Genomic DNA, 15,587 nt, shown 5'->3' with positions numbered 1-15,587 from the left:
TCTTCTCTGCCGTTTCACAGCTCTGGTACGCCTTCCCCATCTGTATGCCAACTTTGTGGCTGAGCAGTACGTCAGCGTGTTTGCCATCTCTCTCCCCTACACTAACCCTTCCAAGTAAGTGCTCGCATACACACAACCATGTGTATTCTCAAATGCACAGACACACTCTGACCTGTTTTTGTTTCTTCCATTTCCATCAGGTTCAACCAGTACATTGTGTCTTTGGCCCATCATGTGATCGCCATGTGGTTCATACGCTGCAGACTCCCCTTCCGCAAGGACTTTGTTCAGTACATCACAAAGGTCTGTGCTGTTTTTTTTTTTTCTTCCCTACTTACCTTTTATTGGCTTGCAGATTCTATTTTGAAATATAACATCTGATGTATATACAAATACACATGTAAATACAGAGAGACCAATGAGAAAAAACACAATACTAAGAAAAGTACAAGAGTATAAATCATACGTGGAAATTAATCAACAGCTTCATTTAACTTAATCAAACTCTTGGCAAGAACACGACTAAGTGCTTTTACAAAATGTCAAACTGTTCCTTTAAAGCCTCCTAAAACAAACTGCAGACCTGTGACGTTAAACCATAACAGTGAATCTGGTCAAATTTAATGAGTCTTATCTTTTAATCCTCCGACACTATTTGGCGTTGTAGCTATCCTTTTAATTAACTTAAACTACATTTAATTGACCATGTTGTCTGTGTTCAGGGTTTGCGCTCCAACGCCCTGCTGCCATTCGATGACGGTCATGAGCAAAGTTCCTTTCGTGCTCGAAGCACCAGCCTCAATGAAAGGCCCAAGAGGTAAAGCACACGCAGACACAATGACCGCTGCAAGGGCTGACATCCAGACCAGCAGCCCCACTCACAGCCCATGTGGCCATTGTTGTGTGAGAGGGTTGGGCTTTCCAAAGCAACAGGTGACTCAGCATGACTGGTACTGTGGCGTGATGGTTGCAGTGACTCCTCTCAGGTTGCAATGGCGATCATTAGTTTGTTTTATTTATCGTTCATGCATTTACATTTTGAAATTCCCACCGTAATTAGTTTTTATGTTTTGAAACTCACTTCTGCTCATTTTAATTGCATACGTGGGGTGGACAAAATAGCACAAACACCTGTATAATATAATGCAGTCTGAGGCAATAGCCCGACGGTTGATTGGACATTTTTGTTGGCACCCAGAGATGTTTTTCATTCCTCCCTGTGGTAGTAATGGAAGCTGTTGGGTTTGTGTTGTTGTAGTGGATTACATTATATTATCCAGATGTTTGTGTTACTGGGTCCACCACCTGTAGCATACCAAAGTACATACTGAGCGTTGGGAAAGAACTATCTGGTTTTCTTTCTCTTGCTGTCACATCTCACCATCTGACTGTTGTTTATGACCATTGTAAATACAAACTGTACAAGTACACAAAGAAAAATACACACTTTCTCACAGAGGTGTAAGGAAGCTTTTCTCAGCAAGGCGTCATTCTCATCTGTACATGGTGTGAATGTTTGTTGTCCGTGTCATTATCGTCCCGATAAGCTGCGTCCAAAGAAACTCAGTGTAGGTGACCGCAGAGAGAAGGACTGAACTTCTGTTTGGAAGTTTAACCAGCTGAGACTCAGATGTGTGCTGTGATGCACAGGTTTGCTGCCAACTGAAGAGGACAACAAAGAGATTTAGCCATTTCCCCCTGTTGTCTCTACAAACATCAGCTCTGATAAACACACACGACTCTGTATTCACGTCTTTTTCATACAAAAAATTAAGTCTCCTCGTTCATCTAATATTTCCACGGAGATATTATATTATGATGACCCAAAATAATGTAATGTGGGACCACACACTCTGGATGGGCCGTTCCCTGAACAAATCGATTACACTGCTTTCCCATTTATATTAGCATTTTTTGGCCCAGAGATTGCAGCCTTTTATTAAATCCCTTCTCTGTTGTGCAATTATATCTTTTTTCCCCCCCAAGTCCCCTCATTTCTGGTTAGGTCGCCCATACCTATTCATAACACAAATGTAAAAACTCCCAACACCCTTGCTCTCATTGCAATCAAGCACAATCTCCGTTACAGCTTTTCATAGCGATATATAGCGCCTCTGCTAACATCAGTTCCTAATGATCTTCCATATAAAACCCACTTTCAATGTTCCATATTGTGTCATCATTCATCCAGTGAGCCGTCCTTGTGCTGCTCATAGCCCACTGTTGGGTTGGAGGGCTGCATGTCTGATTTTATATGAATAATTTAATATCTAGCACTGCTCTCTTCTCTAACATCCTTTATAAGATAAGGTTATGGGAAACTTTGAGGTTCAATTTGATTTTTCCAAAAGCCTTGATCACCTTTTTAAATCTATTACAAATTAGTAGATTAAAGTCTTGTCCTTCATTGGCTTCCTTAGTGTATTTAGTCCAGACTTGCTGTGCTCCAACCCTCAGGTTTATCCCAACATTTAATTTTCAGTTGGATGATTTTTCTTCCGTTTTAACTTCCATTGAGTCAGGCCTGTGCTGAGTCCATCCCTACTACTTTACTTCTCCTGTACGAGTCCTTGGCTTCACTATGTACCTGCTGTGTGAAATAATGTTTATTTTGTTGCTCTCCTAAATACTTTCTGTGTGTATTTTCTTTTCTGAGTAGCATAAGCTGGTTTTCCCTCTGCTGTAGCTTGTCTGTTTTTCCTTTTTTTAGTTTGTTTATCCCTTTTTTTGTTGTAATCCTCTTTCTTATTGCGCTCTCCTGTAATCTGATTCATAGTGTTCACTGCTGTTAATTTTCACCTTGTTTTCTTTCAATTCTTCATTTGACCCCGTTCCCTGCATCCTGCGATTGGTTGCGTTGTGGTTTGGGGGGTGGTCGTGTCATCTTGGATCCCTCTTACACTGTTCCTGGCCCCTCCCTTCTCCTGTGACCTCTGCCCGTTGACCTTTTGTTCCCTGACCCCCCCCCCCACCCATGCGTGGCATGTGCCCACGCACCCCTGCTGTCTCCTGACACGGCTCCATACTCCCCCCACCATCCAAAACCACCCTCACGATGACCCACCCCCTTACTGCCCACGACCACCAAATCGTCAACCCGGCCCCGTTCCCCCTGCCATTCGCCATGGGTACTCATCACCGCCCAGTCTGCGAGCAGCGAAAGTGGCAAAGGCGGCAGCAGCGGTAGCCAATAGCAGCAGCTCTCCAGTTAAAGAGCTGAGGGATCTGTCAGCCATGGATGCGTTCCGCTCCCGCAGCATCAGTGTCTCCGAACACGCGGTCCGCAGGTTAGAGAAGAGCCTTCCGGGTAACCAAACAACAACAACCCAAACACTTGTCGCTTCCTCCATGGGACGGGGTGTAGGGTCATTGTCTTGTGGGTCCGTTGGGCGGGCGTTGGGTGGTTTGTTGCCAGGGTCACCTGGAGCGGTTGGTGCATGCTGGAGGAAGGTGTGTGTGTGTGTCTGTGTGTGTCTACCTTTTTGGTTTGTTTTGGGCTGCATTCAAACACATGCTGTTTTAGATTTTGTTTTCATGATTTGCTTTTGCATGCACTTTTTTGCAGAGGATATCAATTTTGCTTTTATTTTCATCAAATTTTAATTTGTTTTTTTGTCAGTATTGCTGACTGGTTTTGATTGGCCCAACAACAAATGAATGGCAGGAGGGATAAGTACAAAGCATGTGACCCCAAAGTGATCGGACGTTATCCTGATTGACAACAATCGCCTCCCTTTTCCTGGTGGGAGGGCACTTTAGCTTCACAACAGCTTTGTTTGCTTGCTTGACTTTTTGTTTACTCCACCGACAAACATACTCTGTGCTGCTAAGACCATGGCAATCTCCTAGTGTGGCATTTCTAAACTAGCTGGGCAGATGTGAGCTTTTACATTTTTGGTTACAGACTCAAGTCATTCATATCAGTATGCACATGTACACAACACTCTCTGCCTGACCTATCTTCATACCTTCATGCTCTATCTATATATCTGTGCTTATCAGATGTACGATCTAACATTGCAGTTGTGAGATGTGGCTGCAGTGCCACTATATTTAATACGTCCTGCCCAACAGACGGCAGCAAAAGTATTTTGTTAATTTAATTCACACATATGACACTTTATCATAATAAACAACTGCAGTGTGGATCTGTTTAAACTGCTAAATGCCTGCAAATCTGCTATTTTCTCAAACAGTTTGTGTCTTGAAAGGTATCACCTGGGTGATTAGTTAGTTTGAAGCCTGTTTTCTTGTGGACACGAGTTTCAGTTCAGACAACATGACCATGTTTTTAGACTTTAAGGTATTTGTAAGCTTAACTCCATGTGATATTGAGACATTACCCTAAAGATGTTTTGTTTTATTATCTGTTCTTTAGCTGAGCTTGTGTTGTGACGCTCATGCATCCCTACTGACATTTGTTCTGCACCTGCATGAAGAAAGCAAAGCCCTATGAATTCCACAAATCAGCTTTCGTTTTAATGCATTGAAATAGCAAAATATGTGATAAACAATATCAGAAAGCAGTGAACACAACACACTCTGTTTCAGTCGTGAGAGTTTCATGGTCATGTTGTTTGGAGTACCACTAGACTTTGAAGTGAAACATGAATCGATATAGAAGAATGGTAAGTACAAATCATGTGCTATGGTGGTTTATTCGCATGCTGGGACATGGTCTAAGTGATGTTTCTTGTTCAATATGCACAGCTGTATACAAATTATCCTTATTTGTTCCTCTGTTTATCTTCTCTGTGGTTTTCTTTGAGTCTGAGGCATGAAAACAGTCTACCTGCCTTCTATACTCTCCACAGAGATGAAAAGAGACATCACAATTGGGCTCCGTCATCCCAGAGTCTTGTCGTGAATTTGCTTCTGAGCAACGAGCCAAAACTCATTTTGACTGAAGTATCTTTCAAGGCCTGATGAGACTGAGTGAGACTGATGTTAACATCTGTAAAGGTGCTTTTAACCTGATTTGCCGGTTGATCACGCGGTAATGGTTGTTGTGGATACAAAGCGGTGCAGCTCACTCTACATTGAACACTAATAAAGAGATTTGGCTCCAGCAAAGACATTAGTTTATACTCACACACAGCTTCTACCTGCTGGTTTCTCTGCAATCCTGTGGCATATTTATCATCATGTGTTGCACCATAGATCCCTTCTGTACTTTCTATACAGAGCTTATCTGCATCTTGGGAAATAACATGTCGTAACACAGCTTATGAAGCCACTTATACCATGTCCCTGTGTGTGTGTGTGTGTGTCTGTCTGTGTGCTTAAGAAAAGCTATCTGTTTATCTGTTGGTGCATTTTGTGTATACACACGTGGATGCATTGTGTTGCATGTGATACTAACAGAAACTTTGGTGATTTTTGTGACGTTCTGCATTTCTCTCTCTGTCTGTATATCCTGAGCTTGCATGTAACTGTTTGCACTGATTACCTGTTAAACTATATCGAGAGCCTGCGTGCCTCCCTCTTCCACCGCTGTCCTCCTTGCTGTTGTTTATCTTTGTCTCTGCTTCCTCCTGTAGGATGCACACCTCAACCACCACCTGCAGTCTGGGCTCCGCCGATGAAAACGCGGTGACTCAGGCAGATGAAGGGCTAAAGACTGTCCACCTGGAGCTCACAGAGACCTGTCTGGACATGATGGCACGATATGTTTTCTCCAACTTCTCCGCCCTGCCCAAGAGGTGTGCAAGGACTTATTTTCCTTTTTTTTATGTTGGTTGGCACTTTGCAAGTGATATTTTGTAAAAAAGAATTGTGAGAAGCTGTAGCGGTCATGAACGTTATATCTTCTCTTAGGTCTCCCATCGCGGAGTTCCTTTTGGCGGGGGGACGCAGTATGACCTGGCTTGTGGGCAACAAGCTGGTGACCATAACAACCGGAGGAGGCGTCAGAACTCAAGCGCTGCTGGGCTTGGACATTGCTGAACGCCTGGGAGGAGGAGGGGAAATGACGAGGTGAAGCACGCTTCAAAACTGGCTAGCTGTGGCTCTAGGGATGCCAACGTCTGTCTGTCGGTTGGTCCACCTCCTTTTAGTCAACAACTATTGGATGGATTGACATGAAATTTGGTCCAGATATTCTTGTTCCCTTGAGGATAAATTCTAATGACTTCAGCCATTCCTTGATTTTTTTTGTTCATCAAGCGCCATCATTAGGTCAACATTTAAATTGGTCCAATACTTTGGTTTATAATCAAATGCCTGCTAAACTAATGACGCACCAATCAGCTGTAATTTGTGTTAAGAGCTAACTAGCGATCATTAACATGCTAAACTAAGATGATGAACACGGTAAATATTAAATCTGCTAAACTTGAACATGTCCTTGTTGTAATTGTGTAAACGTTAGCATCTAGCCTGATGCACCGCTCTGTATGCAAAACATTACAGTGCTGCTAGCATGGCTGTAGAGTTTTAGTCTTTTTAGCTGCTTTTTAATCCTATTTCTTACCTGGTCCTGCAGGTCAGATCCGTCACTACACACCCGAATCACCAAAGAAGCTCCAGCCAAATTGGAATCACAGTCAAGCCAACAGCACAACAGAGCCACACGCATACGGGTCCGCTCCATGTCAGGTAATAAATATTCAGCTGCTTGACAGGTAACACAAACATCCCACAATGCACCACCGTCTCTCATCATTTCAGACATTAACTATGGTTTTGGTATCAAAGAAAATTGTCTAAAGTTTGTGGGACAATGCTAAAATGGCTAAAACTAAACAATATTTTTTTTTAAGATGATTGCAGCCAAAATGTTTTTTTCTGAAATAAATTTTTTAAACATCCTTTGAAGAGCCGGCAAAATGGCTTGCATTTATCGCGGTCTTTCAATGAGAAATATTCAGGTAGCCTTCATCCTCCATATATTTTCAGCCTTTATCCTCCATATTTTTGCAGCCATGGTTTTATCTGTGCCTGTCTGTGTTATTTCATGGCCTTTTGACTGCAACCCACTCTATTCCTGTCAGAAACATGTCATACTAGTCCTATTATTCATCATTATTCAGTCAGAGTACAACAAAAATGGGGTACAAAGTTAGACTTCTTGGCTGTGATCTTCCATGCATTATGTTCTGTCTGTACTTTGTATTTTTTGTTAGTATTTCTGGATGAAATAAAGAGTCAGAACTTTTAATCTGGCTAATCTTTTTTGTTTTGTGCATCTTGGCGTCTACAGGACAGTGTTGAACTAAAGCAGATGTAAAAAAAAATAATATATATATATATATATATATATATATATATATATATATATATATATATATTTAAAAAAAAAAAGTATTTATATATAATGAGCTTACTGTTTCAAACTGCATTTAATGCGAGTAAAGTAAGGAGACAGGCTGACTAATGATGACCTTTCTCTCTCATTGCAGGTGGCCACGCTCTTCGTGCCGGTCCTGCTCAGAGTCTCAGTCCTCTGGTGTCCCCCTCTGAGGGGGAGTTAGCTGCTCCACTCTCTCCCCCCTCTGTTCCCACCCTGGATGCTCTGGGTCCTCCCTCTTCCACCTCTGCTGCCCCGTCTGCTCCCCCTCCTCTCAAAGACAACCCCAGTCTGGCTGAGTTTATCCCCATGCTCACACAGGGCTGGGCAGAGATCTTCATCCGGAGACCGTCTGGTATGCAAACTTAACAACTGCAACAGATGAATCATCACCAAGTCTCTGAGGATTGTTGTTTTGTTATTCACGTGGATGTAAACTGCAACATTAATGATTAGCTTAAGCATATAACTGCAAGTCTATAATTTTAGTTGTCCTAATTATTAAGACCCTACCAGTTCACTACAAATTGACTAAGTAACAATACAACGGACCATTTCTGAAGCAGACAAGGTGCTTTTTATATCAAATGTATCTTTCAATCAGTCCTTGATTATATTTTGGACAATGTAAAAATGAAGTTGCAGTAACTTGAAACCTGCACAAGATTATTAATTCAAAACAGAACATGTAGTATCCTTCATTCTTTGTCATTTCAGTTTTTTTATTATTCAAGAGCATCCTTATAGATTGTAGTGTTAACATTTTTTTTTATTTGTTGTACTTTTGTTAATTCAGTTAAACAACACTTTTCTCAATGAATGCAGTGTTTTTCAGCAGATAAGTCACAGATGTTGCATGTTTGAGCTTACTTGAAGTGTTATTTGAAGTGTGGTTGTATGAAGTACTTATCCATCGTTAGTGTAGATGACGTCTGCATCAATGTGCTACTGTGGACAGGGCCAACCGCAAAATGTATTTTAGCCACCTGAAAGTAAGGTTGCCCTAAAACAATCTTTAAGTGCAGTGTGCGCAATATTTAGAATATTTTCACTGCCTTCTCTTGACAGGGAACTGAACTGAAAATGAAACTTTTCTATCCTCTCTTCAAAGCCGTATAAATAAGTTTCACTTCATACATCCCCAATTAAAATATATTTAACTACAGTAAATTGTCCATCTCGAGCACATTACATGACTTTGCACGTTTATTTTCATACCCCTCTGATGGAAATGTGAGTGGGTGCCAGGAGGAAAATTAGAAAAACAATCTCCGACATGCTTTGGTAAACTTTCAAACTGTGTTTCTGTCTGTCGTCACAGGTAACACAAGCTGGCTGATGTGTCTTGAGAACCCCCCCAGTCCCTTTTCCTCTGAGCTCGGCAACATGCCACTGCAGGAGCTCTCCACTGTCCTCATGGCCATGGAGGGAGTGAAGGAGCCTCCTACCCAGACAGCCAGCGCTCCAGCCAGCTCCGCTGCTCCAGCACCAGCCCAGGTCTCCGAGCCGCTAACCCAAACGCACAGCAGCGTTGGAGGGAAGGCAAACCTGATCCAACGCTCAAACACTGGTGGGTAACAGTCTGTTAATTGACTGCGCTCAGTGCCAATTTGCCTGTAATTACTTGAACTGAAGATTATAAGCCAGCCTGGATGTGCTCCGGTCATTGATGGTCAAAGTTCACTGCTTTGACATGCTTTTTGTTTCAGTCAAATGTCTTCTTTTTTTCCAGAAGCCTCCTGTTCCATTGTTTTGTGCTTTTGTTCATTGTCTCTCCTCCTCTGGGGCTCATCTGCCTCCAGTTAATTATCTTCACATTTTCTCTTTATTACCTCATCAATCCATCTTTTTTACTTCACTCTTTCTTTCTTTCTCTTTTTTCCTCTCTGCCTTTTTTGAGTTTTTTTCCCTTGTTCTGATTAGTTTGTTTTCATGTTTTTTCATCCTCACCCCCATGCTGGTTTGTGATTGGCGTCATGCGCCACCGACCGGTCCTCTGGTGTCCCAACTGCAGAGGGCAGCTCTCTCTGGTCGCTGGGTTTGGGCTCAGCCCCCCCAGGCCTTCCAGTCCCCGGCAGGTTGCACAGGAGCATTTCCTGGGCAGGTACCGTCCACCACATGTGTGCCTCCCCTCCCCCTCCAGAAAACTCCTGGTGTAGTTTATTTCTTCTTGCACAATAGAGTGGTCTGCCAGCATAAATGACAATTCATTTTAGCCCCTTTACTGGAATTTTATAAATGTTGGTCGTACAGTCATACATTATCTCTTACTTGCTATTAATCGTGTAAGATCCAAAGAATATTGCTTTTTTTCAATAAGATGTTTTAAAGGAATAGTTTGACATTTTGGTAATATGCTTAGTAGGGTTGCAAAATTCCGGGAATATTCAAAGTTCGAAACTTTCCACGGGAATAAACGGGAATATACGGGAATTAACAGGAATACACTGGGAATTTTGGGGTAATTTAACTGTATGTACCTTGTCATAAGCAGACATGCATGCAAACATTTATAATACAACTTTTAGAAATGACTTTTGACATTTTGTGAGTAGAACTTTATTCTTTCATTGATCAACAACAACAACATGAACATTGAATAAAAAGGGTGTATTCCCTATGATCACCACCCCCCAACCCAAATTGTTTTGGGTGTTTTTCCCTGAATCCTTTCAGGTCTAAATGCTTTCTTCCTGGACCTCATCAACGTCCTCCTCACTGCTGTAAAAAGTTAGTCCACTGTATACAAATAAACTTGGTATTAAAATGAACATGGCCTCAGTTTACCAAGTAATCAATATGCTATATGACAAACGGTGTTGGGAAAGTTCACTTTCTACATGAACTAATTCAGTTCATAGTTCACACATTTTAAAATGAACTAGATCAGTTCATAATTCAAAATGTTGAACTAATTCAGTTATTTTTTTCAATATGTTGCGAGCTATAATTGAAATCTCTATCTCTGCAATACCGCTCTTGGCCTCTACACAACTTGCCAGGCATAGGGCTGAAACGTTCAGACAACACTGATGACAAAGACGTTCAAAAACAACAGAACGTTTTATGTTTACGTTTATGTTTCTGGCAGACAATGTTCCCAACCAGCTGCATTCAGTGTCCAGCTGAGCTAGGCGTGCATAGTCTTGTTCTCAACTACATTTAAGTTCCCTGTTTATATGCTTTTGCAAAAAAACGTAGGCACTTTTTTTTTTTTCAAAATTCCCCAGCCAAAATTCCAGTGGAAACTTTCCGGAAATTTACCGGAAACTTTCCGCTCCTTTGCAACCCTAATGCTTAGTCACTTTTTTGAGGACAGTTACATTAAAATATGGATATCCTTCTCATATCTGTCCATTGTTCAATATGAAGTTGGAGCTAGCAGCTGGTTAGCTTAGCATGAAGACTTGCAACGGGGAACGGGAAAATGCGTTTCTTGAGTTTGGTTATAACGTTAGTATATCCAGCGACAAAAGTCAACTGCAGTCAATGAGAAGGACCGCTGTGGACAACATGCAGGACTTGTATTGCAGAGCCCTGTAAAGTTATTTTTACATACCGTCTATGGTTTAATCCGTAAAACACTGAAGTGTTAAAATGGCATGTTGCACAGGGGCTTTCTATCCATCTCGGCTAGAAAGTGAATTTGTATTCCCCACAATGTCAATCTATCCCTTAAGTAAGTGATATATGATGTGTAGGAGTTGTAGCACCTCTCTCCTGCACACCTGTCACAGATGACTCTGCTGCAGCTTTTATACTCAAAATTGTGCAAGTGAAAGAATTTATTATTTCTGCTTTACCCATCAGTCTTCTATTAACACGGGGAGGGAAGCACATCCACAAGAGATGCTGAAAACGTGCCTGCATTTGGATCAAACAGTCCCATGTCACTTAAACATGGCTCATGATTTATTTCTTTACTCTCTCCATGATTTGTTTTTTCCATCCTAATCATTTTCTCTAACTTTCTGACAATGAAATATAGTCCCTGGTTGACCTTTTAACCTTTGACCCTTTGCTGTTGTCAACAGGAAAGGCCAGAACTCATCCAACTAATATGCTCTTCCTTGCCTTACTGGTAGACCAGTAGGGAGATGAAGACAGTTTTGATGGCCAACGCTCAAGTGTCAAATAGACCCATTTGTGCTGTCTTCTTCTTCTAGAAGATACAGGACTTTGTCTGGGCTGCTGCTGCAGAGCTTTAGGGCCAAGATAACCAACCAAACAGATGCATGTGTTTTGATGTAAAAATGAAGTAACAAATCCAGTAAAGGATAGATGCTGCCTGCTGCATAGATCCGTTTTCATCTCTAATCTCTCTCTGGACTCTGTTGGTCATGATCTTAATGTCTGTCGTTTTTATGGCTGCCTTTTGAGTTGGTCTAATCAATGTGGAGACGTCATGTTGCCATGATTAATTATTTCACTAATTTTGTACTTTACTAGAATTTAGAATTTCAGAGGGAATGTGTCAAATTTACTGCGATAAAATCATTGATGTTTGTTATGGGAGTCTTACACCTGCGTATGCTTTTGTATCTGGTTGGGTTACTACCGGTAGACAACGTTGTTGTGTACATGTGGTGGGGGGGGGGGGGGGGGTTTCACCAGTTTGTGTATCCACCTATAACCCACATGGTTGTTGCTCTATCCTGCTGTAGACTCTGTGGTGGTGCCGGAGGAGGGGTCAGGGGTCACTACAGCACACACCCCATCTGATTGGCTAGAGAGTGAAGAGTTTGAGCCAATGCCCTCTGATCCCATCTTTATGTCTGCGGACAAGTTCACAAAGACCCCCCCACCTGGAATGCTCAGCAGGGTAGGTAGTAGGTTCACTCTTATCTTTCATTCTGCACACACAACGGCGTCTAGGTCTAATGTTGACTTGAACCTCCAGCAAGTAATCAAAATACCATGTGTGCAACTGCAACAACAATACAGACGAAAAAACATCTTGCAGCTTTTTGGGCTGTACTGTCTCGACAAGCTCTGAAAAGTTTAAACTTGGGTTTCACCATCACCACTCCACCTGCTGTGGTTTCATTATCAGCTGATAAGAGATTCTATTACACTCTCAAAGTGGCTTTCCCTACCTGTGCTCCTGCATAATAAGGGGAATGCCAGCTTTTTTATTCTGCACATTCTCTAGTTTTGCAAGTTTTTAACTATGTTCATCACGATAAACCCACAGGTATGGCCCTTTTTAAAAAAAAAAAAAAAAAATGTTTTAATGTCTTCTTGTTTTAAAATGCACTCTAATCTTTCTCCTCCAGTCCTCCTCAACCTCCAGTCAAGATGACGAAAAGTCAACGCTGGAGGAAGTGAGTGAGGGAGCGATTCCAATCGATCAGCCCATTCTGGGACCCTCCACCCCAGGCAGCCAGGGGCCCGAACTTCCCTTCCAGACCCACACTCAGTCCCAGGGTCATGGACTTAACAAGTCTAGCTCCTCTCCAGAGCTCCAGACCTTACCCGAAGCGTTCTCCAAGGCTACGATTGAGTCTGAGACTGTGCCAGGAGACGCATCGTGGCCCAGAGCACCTTCAGACGCCAAACCTCAGCCCCAGCAGCCTCAGATTGAGAGGGAGAAGTCGGAGGGAAGCACAGGAGGGGATGTTATCGGACTGGGAAGTCAGAGTCAGGGGAGTGAAGGCCCAGGTGTAGTGTCATCTCAAAGTGGAGGAGCAAGGATGAGATTAGAGTTTCCAGCAGCAGTGGCACAACCTGGACCCATTTCCCCGAGCGGAGGCCATCGACCCCGAGGTCATACCATCTCAGTATCAGCTCCTTCCTCCAGGAGGGAGAGGAGGACGGAGAGGGACTCGTACCACAGTCGACCAGGACCCAGCTACACCGAGAAGATCTCTGGACTGAGCCCCAGGTAATCCAAGCCTTGCACAAACTGGAATTAACGCCTCAAGGTTTTTTGCCTTCCGCCAACACTTCACTTTGAGATATTTGCCATAAAAAAGTTGTATAGTACGTTAAAAAAAAGTCAAAGTAAGTCATAATAGGGTCAAAAGTATGTAAAAAAAAGAAGAAAGAAGTCATCAACAATTCATGGTATTGAATTTTCAAAAACGAAGTCCTATATAGCATGTCTTAAAGCTATAGAATGTCAAGAAATTCATAGTATGTCGATAAGTCATTATTTAATCATTGTGTAGTTTGTTGAATATAATTGTGTTATAGTTTGTTGGAAAAGTCATAATATAGTATATAAAAGTTCGAGTACGTTTATAGTAGTCTATGTAGTAAAAAGACATAGCATGTAAAAGAAAGTCATTAAAAGGTCTCTGCATAGTATGTTGCAAAAAGCCATAAAACGGTCATCTTAAAGTATGTCAAAGTAGTTAAAACGGTGTAATCGTATAGTTTCTCATAAAGTGTCATTGTATATAGTATGTACACAAGAATTCGTAGCACAGTATAACGAAACATAATCATAAGAAGTCGTAAGTGTGTCAAAAAAATGTATGCTTCAAAATGTCAGTATGTCATCAATAAGTATGGTATTTATTTGTTGTCGTCTCTAGCTTTGTGTTCCTCCAGCTGTACCACTCGCCTTTCTTTGGAAACGAAGCAAACAAGCCTCTGCTGCTGCCCAAAACTCAGGTACGTTGACTTCTACGGCTGACCTGGAATCTGTTCCAGTGCTATTTACAGTGTCCTTTACAGTATTTCTTCTTTGTGATAGGTGATTGACCGTGCTGTGAAGGTCCTGGACCAGATGCCTCCTTATGACACCCATAAGATTGGAGTGGTGTTTGTAGGAGCTGGTCAGGTGAGAACACAAGGACATTCATTGATTTACTTTATTTGAATATCAGAGTAATCCCATAGTGACTTCATCCTATCCACTCTCTTCAGGTTAGCAATGAGGTCGCCATCTTGTCAAATGAATATGGTTCGAACCGCTACGCTGCCTTCCTCACAGGCCTGGGCAAATTAATCCATCTGAAAGACTGTGATCCCGACCAGATCTTCCTCGGAGGGCTCGACCAGTATGGAGACGACGGAGAGTTCACCTACTGCTGGCATGATGACATCATGCAGGGTGAGCGTGTGAAAAGAGTCATATTCATGATCATTTAGTCATCGTTTGTGTTCCACATTCAGTTTGTTTCTTATCAATGAACTCCTGTCTCTGCAGCCATCTTCCACATAGCCACGCTGATGCCGAACAAGGAGAGCGACAAGGGCTGTTGCAACAAAAAGCGTCACATTGGCAACGATTTTGTCATGGTGGTGTACAATGACTCTGGAGAGGAGTACAAACTAGGCACCATTAAGGTACATGGGCGCACACACACACACATGCCTGCATGTCTGAAATCTGCAGGACTTTGAAGCAAATCTAATCTTTTTTTCCCTCCCTCCCAATAGGGTCAGTTTAACTTTGTGGAAGTCATTATAAAACCACTGGATTATGAATGCAACCTGGTCACCCTCCAGGGCCGCAAAGGTAAGCCGATCACTGCGTAAAATAAGTTATATATATATATATATATATATATATATATATATATATATATATATATTCCTTATTTTGCGCTCTCTCTCTCTCTCAGACTTGGAAGCATTAGTTGACACAACGGTGGCAAAAATCGTTTCGGACCGCAACCTTCCTCTCTTGGTCAGACAGATGGCTTTGCATGCAAATGTAAGTCTTCCCCTTATCTCTAACTCTCTCACCTACACACACCTACACACACACACTCACTCTTCTTTGTCTACCCGCAGATGGCCTCTTTGGTGCATCAATACAGAGCCAACCCCTCTGATGCTTATGCCTCCAAGTGGCTGGCGCGGTTACGACACATCAAGAGGATTAGGACGAGGGTAAGAAGGCACACAAACAAAGAGGTTGTTCTTCATCACTGACACTGCTTCTACTTATTTTAAATATCAATCCATCTGGCTGTCTCTTTGCTCTGGCTCAGGCCCAGGAAGACATCCAGTCTCGCTCGACCCCCGGCATCTCTCTGACCCAAGGACACACTCAGCAGAACAAGTCGTTTCAGCAGAGCACTTCAACACAAAGCCAAGAAGCCTCTGGGCAGAGGAAAAGACTGGTGTCAACAGTGGATGATTTCACAGATTTTGTTTGAAAAAGTACAAATAAACCTACACACACAACTGCAAACATGCATAGACCTCCTTAAGAGCAGAGATGAGTTTACTCTTCGGACAAAACACAGGTTTAGACTTAAATCAATTGGAACTTTGTATTGGAAAACCTATGAGCTTCATGGTATAATAATAATGGCTTATTTTGTGACGACCGTCATTTCTG

The 15,587-nt window shown here is 42.2% G+C and overlaps 1 protein-coding gene across 5 annotated transcripts in view; it reads left to right on the top strand.

Moving 5' to 3' along the window:
- tsc2 (TSC complex subunit 2) overlaps positions 1-15,587 on the top strand; it is a 25,734-nt gene extending 10,147 nt beyond the window's left edge. Inside the window, exons 24-43 of one of the 5 annotated variants that reach the window (XM_034530793.1) lie at positions 21-114; positions 201-303; positions 723-817; positions 3,147-3,287; positions 5,541-5,702; positions 5,818-5,976; positions 6,485-6,597; positions 7,401-7,643; positions 8,610-8,858; positions 9,303-9,392; positions 11,953-12,110; positions 12,565-13,172; positions 13,828-13,906; positions 13,989-14,075; positions 14,162-14,348; positions 14,445-14,584; positions 14,678-14,756; positions 14,863-14,954; positions 15,035-15,133; positions 15,235-15,587. In XM_034530793.1, the coding sequence (XP_034386684.1) occupies positions 21-114; positions 201-303; positions 723-817; positions 3,147-3,287; positions 5,541-5,702; positions 5,818-5,976; positions 6,485-6,597; positions 7,401-7,643; positions 8,610-8,858; positions 9,303-9,392; positions 11,953-12,110; positions 12,565-13,172; positions 13,828-13,906; positions 13,989-14,075; positions 14,162-14,348; positions 14,445-14,584; positions 14,678-14,756; positions 14,863-14,954; positions 15,035-15,133; positions 15,235-15,402 (3,146 nt within the window). In that variant the 3' untranslated portion in view covers positions 15,403-15,587. Of the gene's footprint in view, positions 1-20; positions 115-200; positions 304-722; positions 818-3,146; positions 3,288-5,540; positions 5,703-5,817; positions 5,977-6,484; positions 6,598-7,400; positions 7,644-8,609; positions 8,859-9,302; positions 9,393-11,952; positions 12,111-12,564; positions 13,173-13,827; positions 13,907-13,988; positions 14,076-14,161; positions 14,349-14,444; positions 14,585-14,677; positions 14,757-14,862; positions 14,955-15,034; positions 15,134-15,234 lie in introns of those variants that run through there. The other 4 variants (XM_034530811.1, XM_034530801.1, XM_034530819.1 and 1 more) reach the window with 4 other exon arrangements.

Source organism: Cyclopterus lumpus, chromosome 1 (genome assembly GCF_009769545.1).
Source record: "Cyclopterus lumpus isolate fCycLum1 chromosome 1, fCycLum1.pri, whole genome shotgun sequence".
NCBI classification, from domain to species: Eukaryota; Metazoa; Chordata; class Actinopteri; order Perciformes; family Cyclopteridae; genus Cyclopterus; species Cyclopterus lumpus.
The sequence above is the reverse complement of the archived record's forward strand: the minus strand, read 5'-3'. Positions and strand labels throughout refer to the sequence as shown.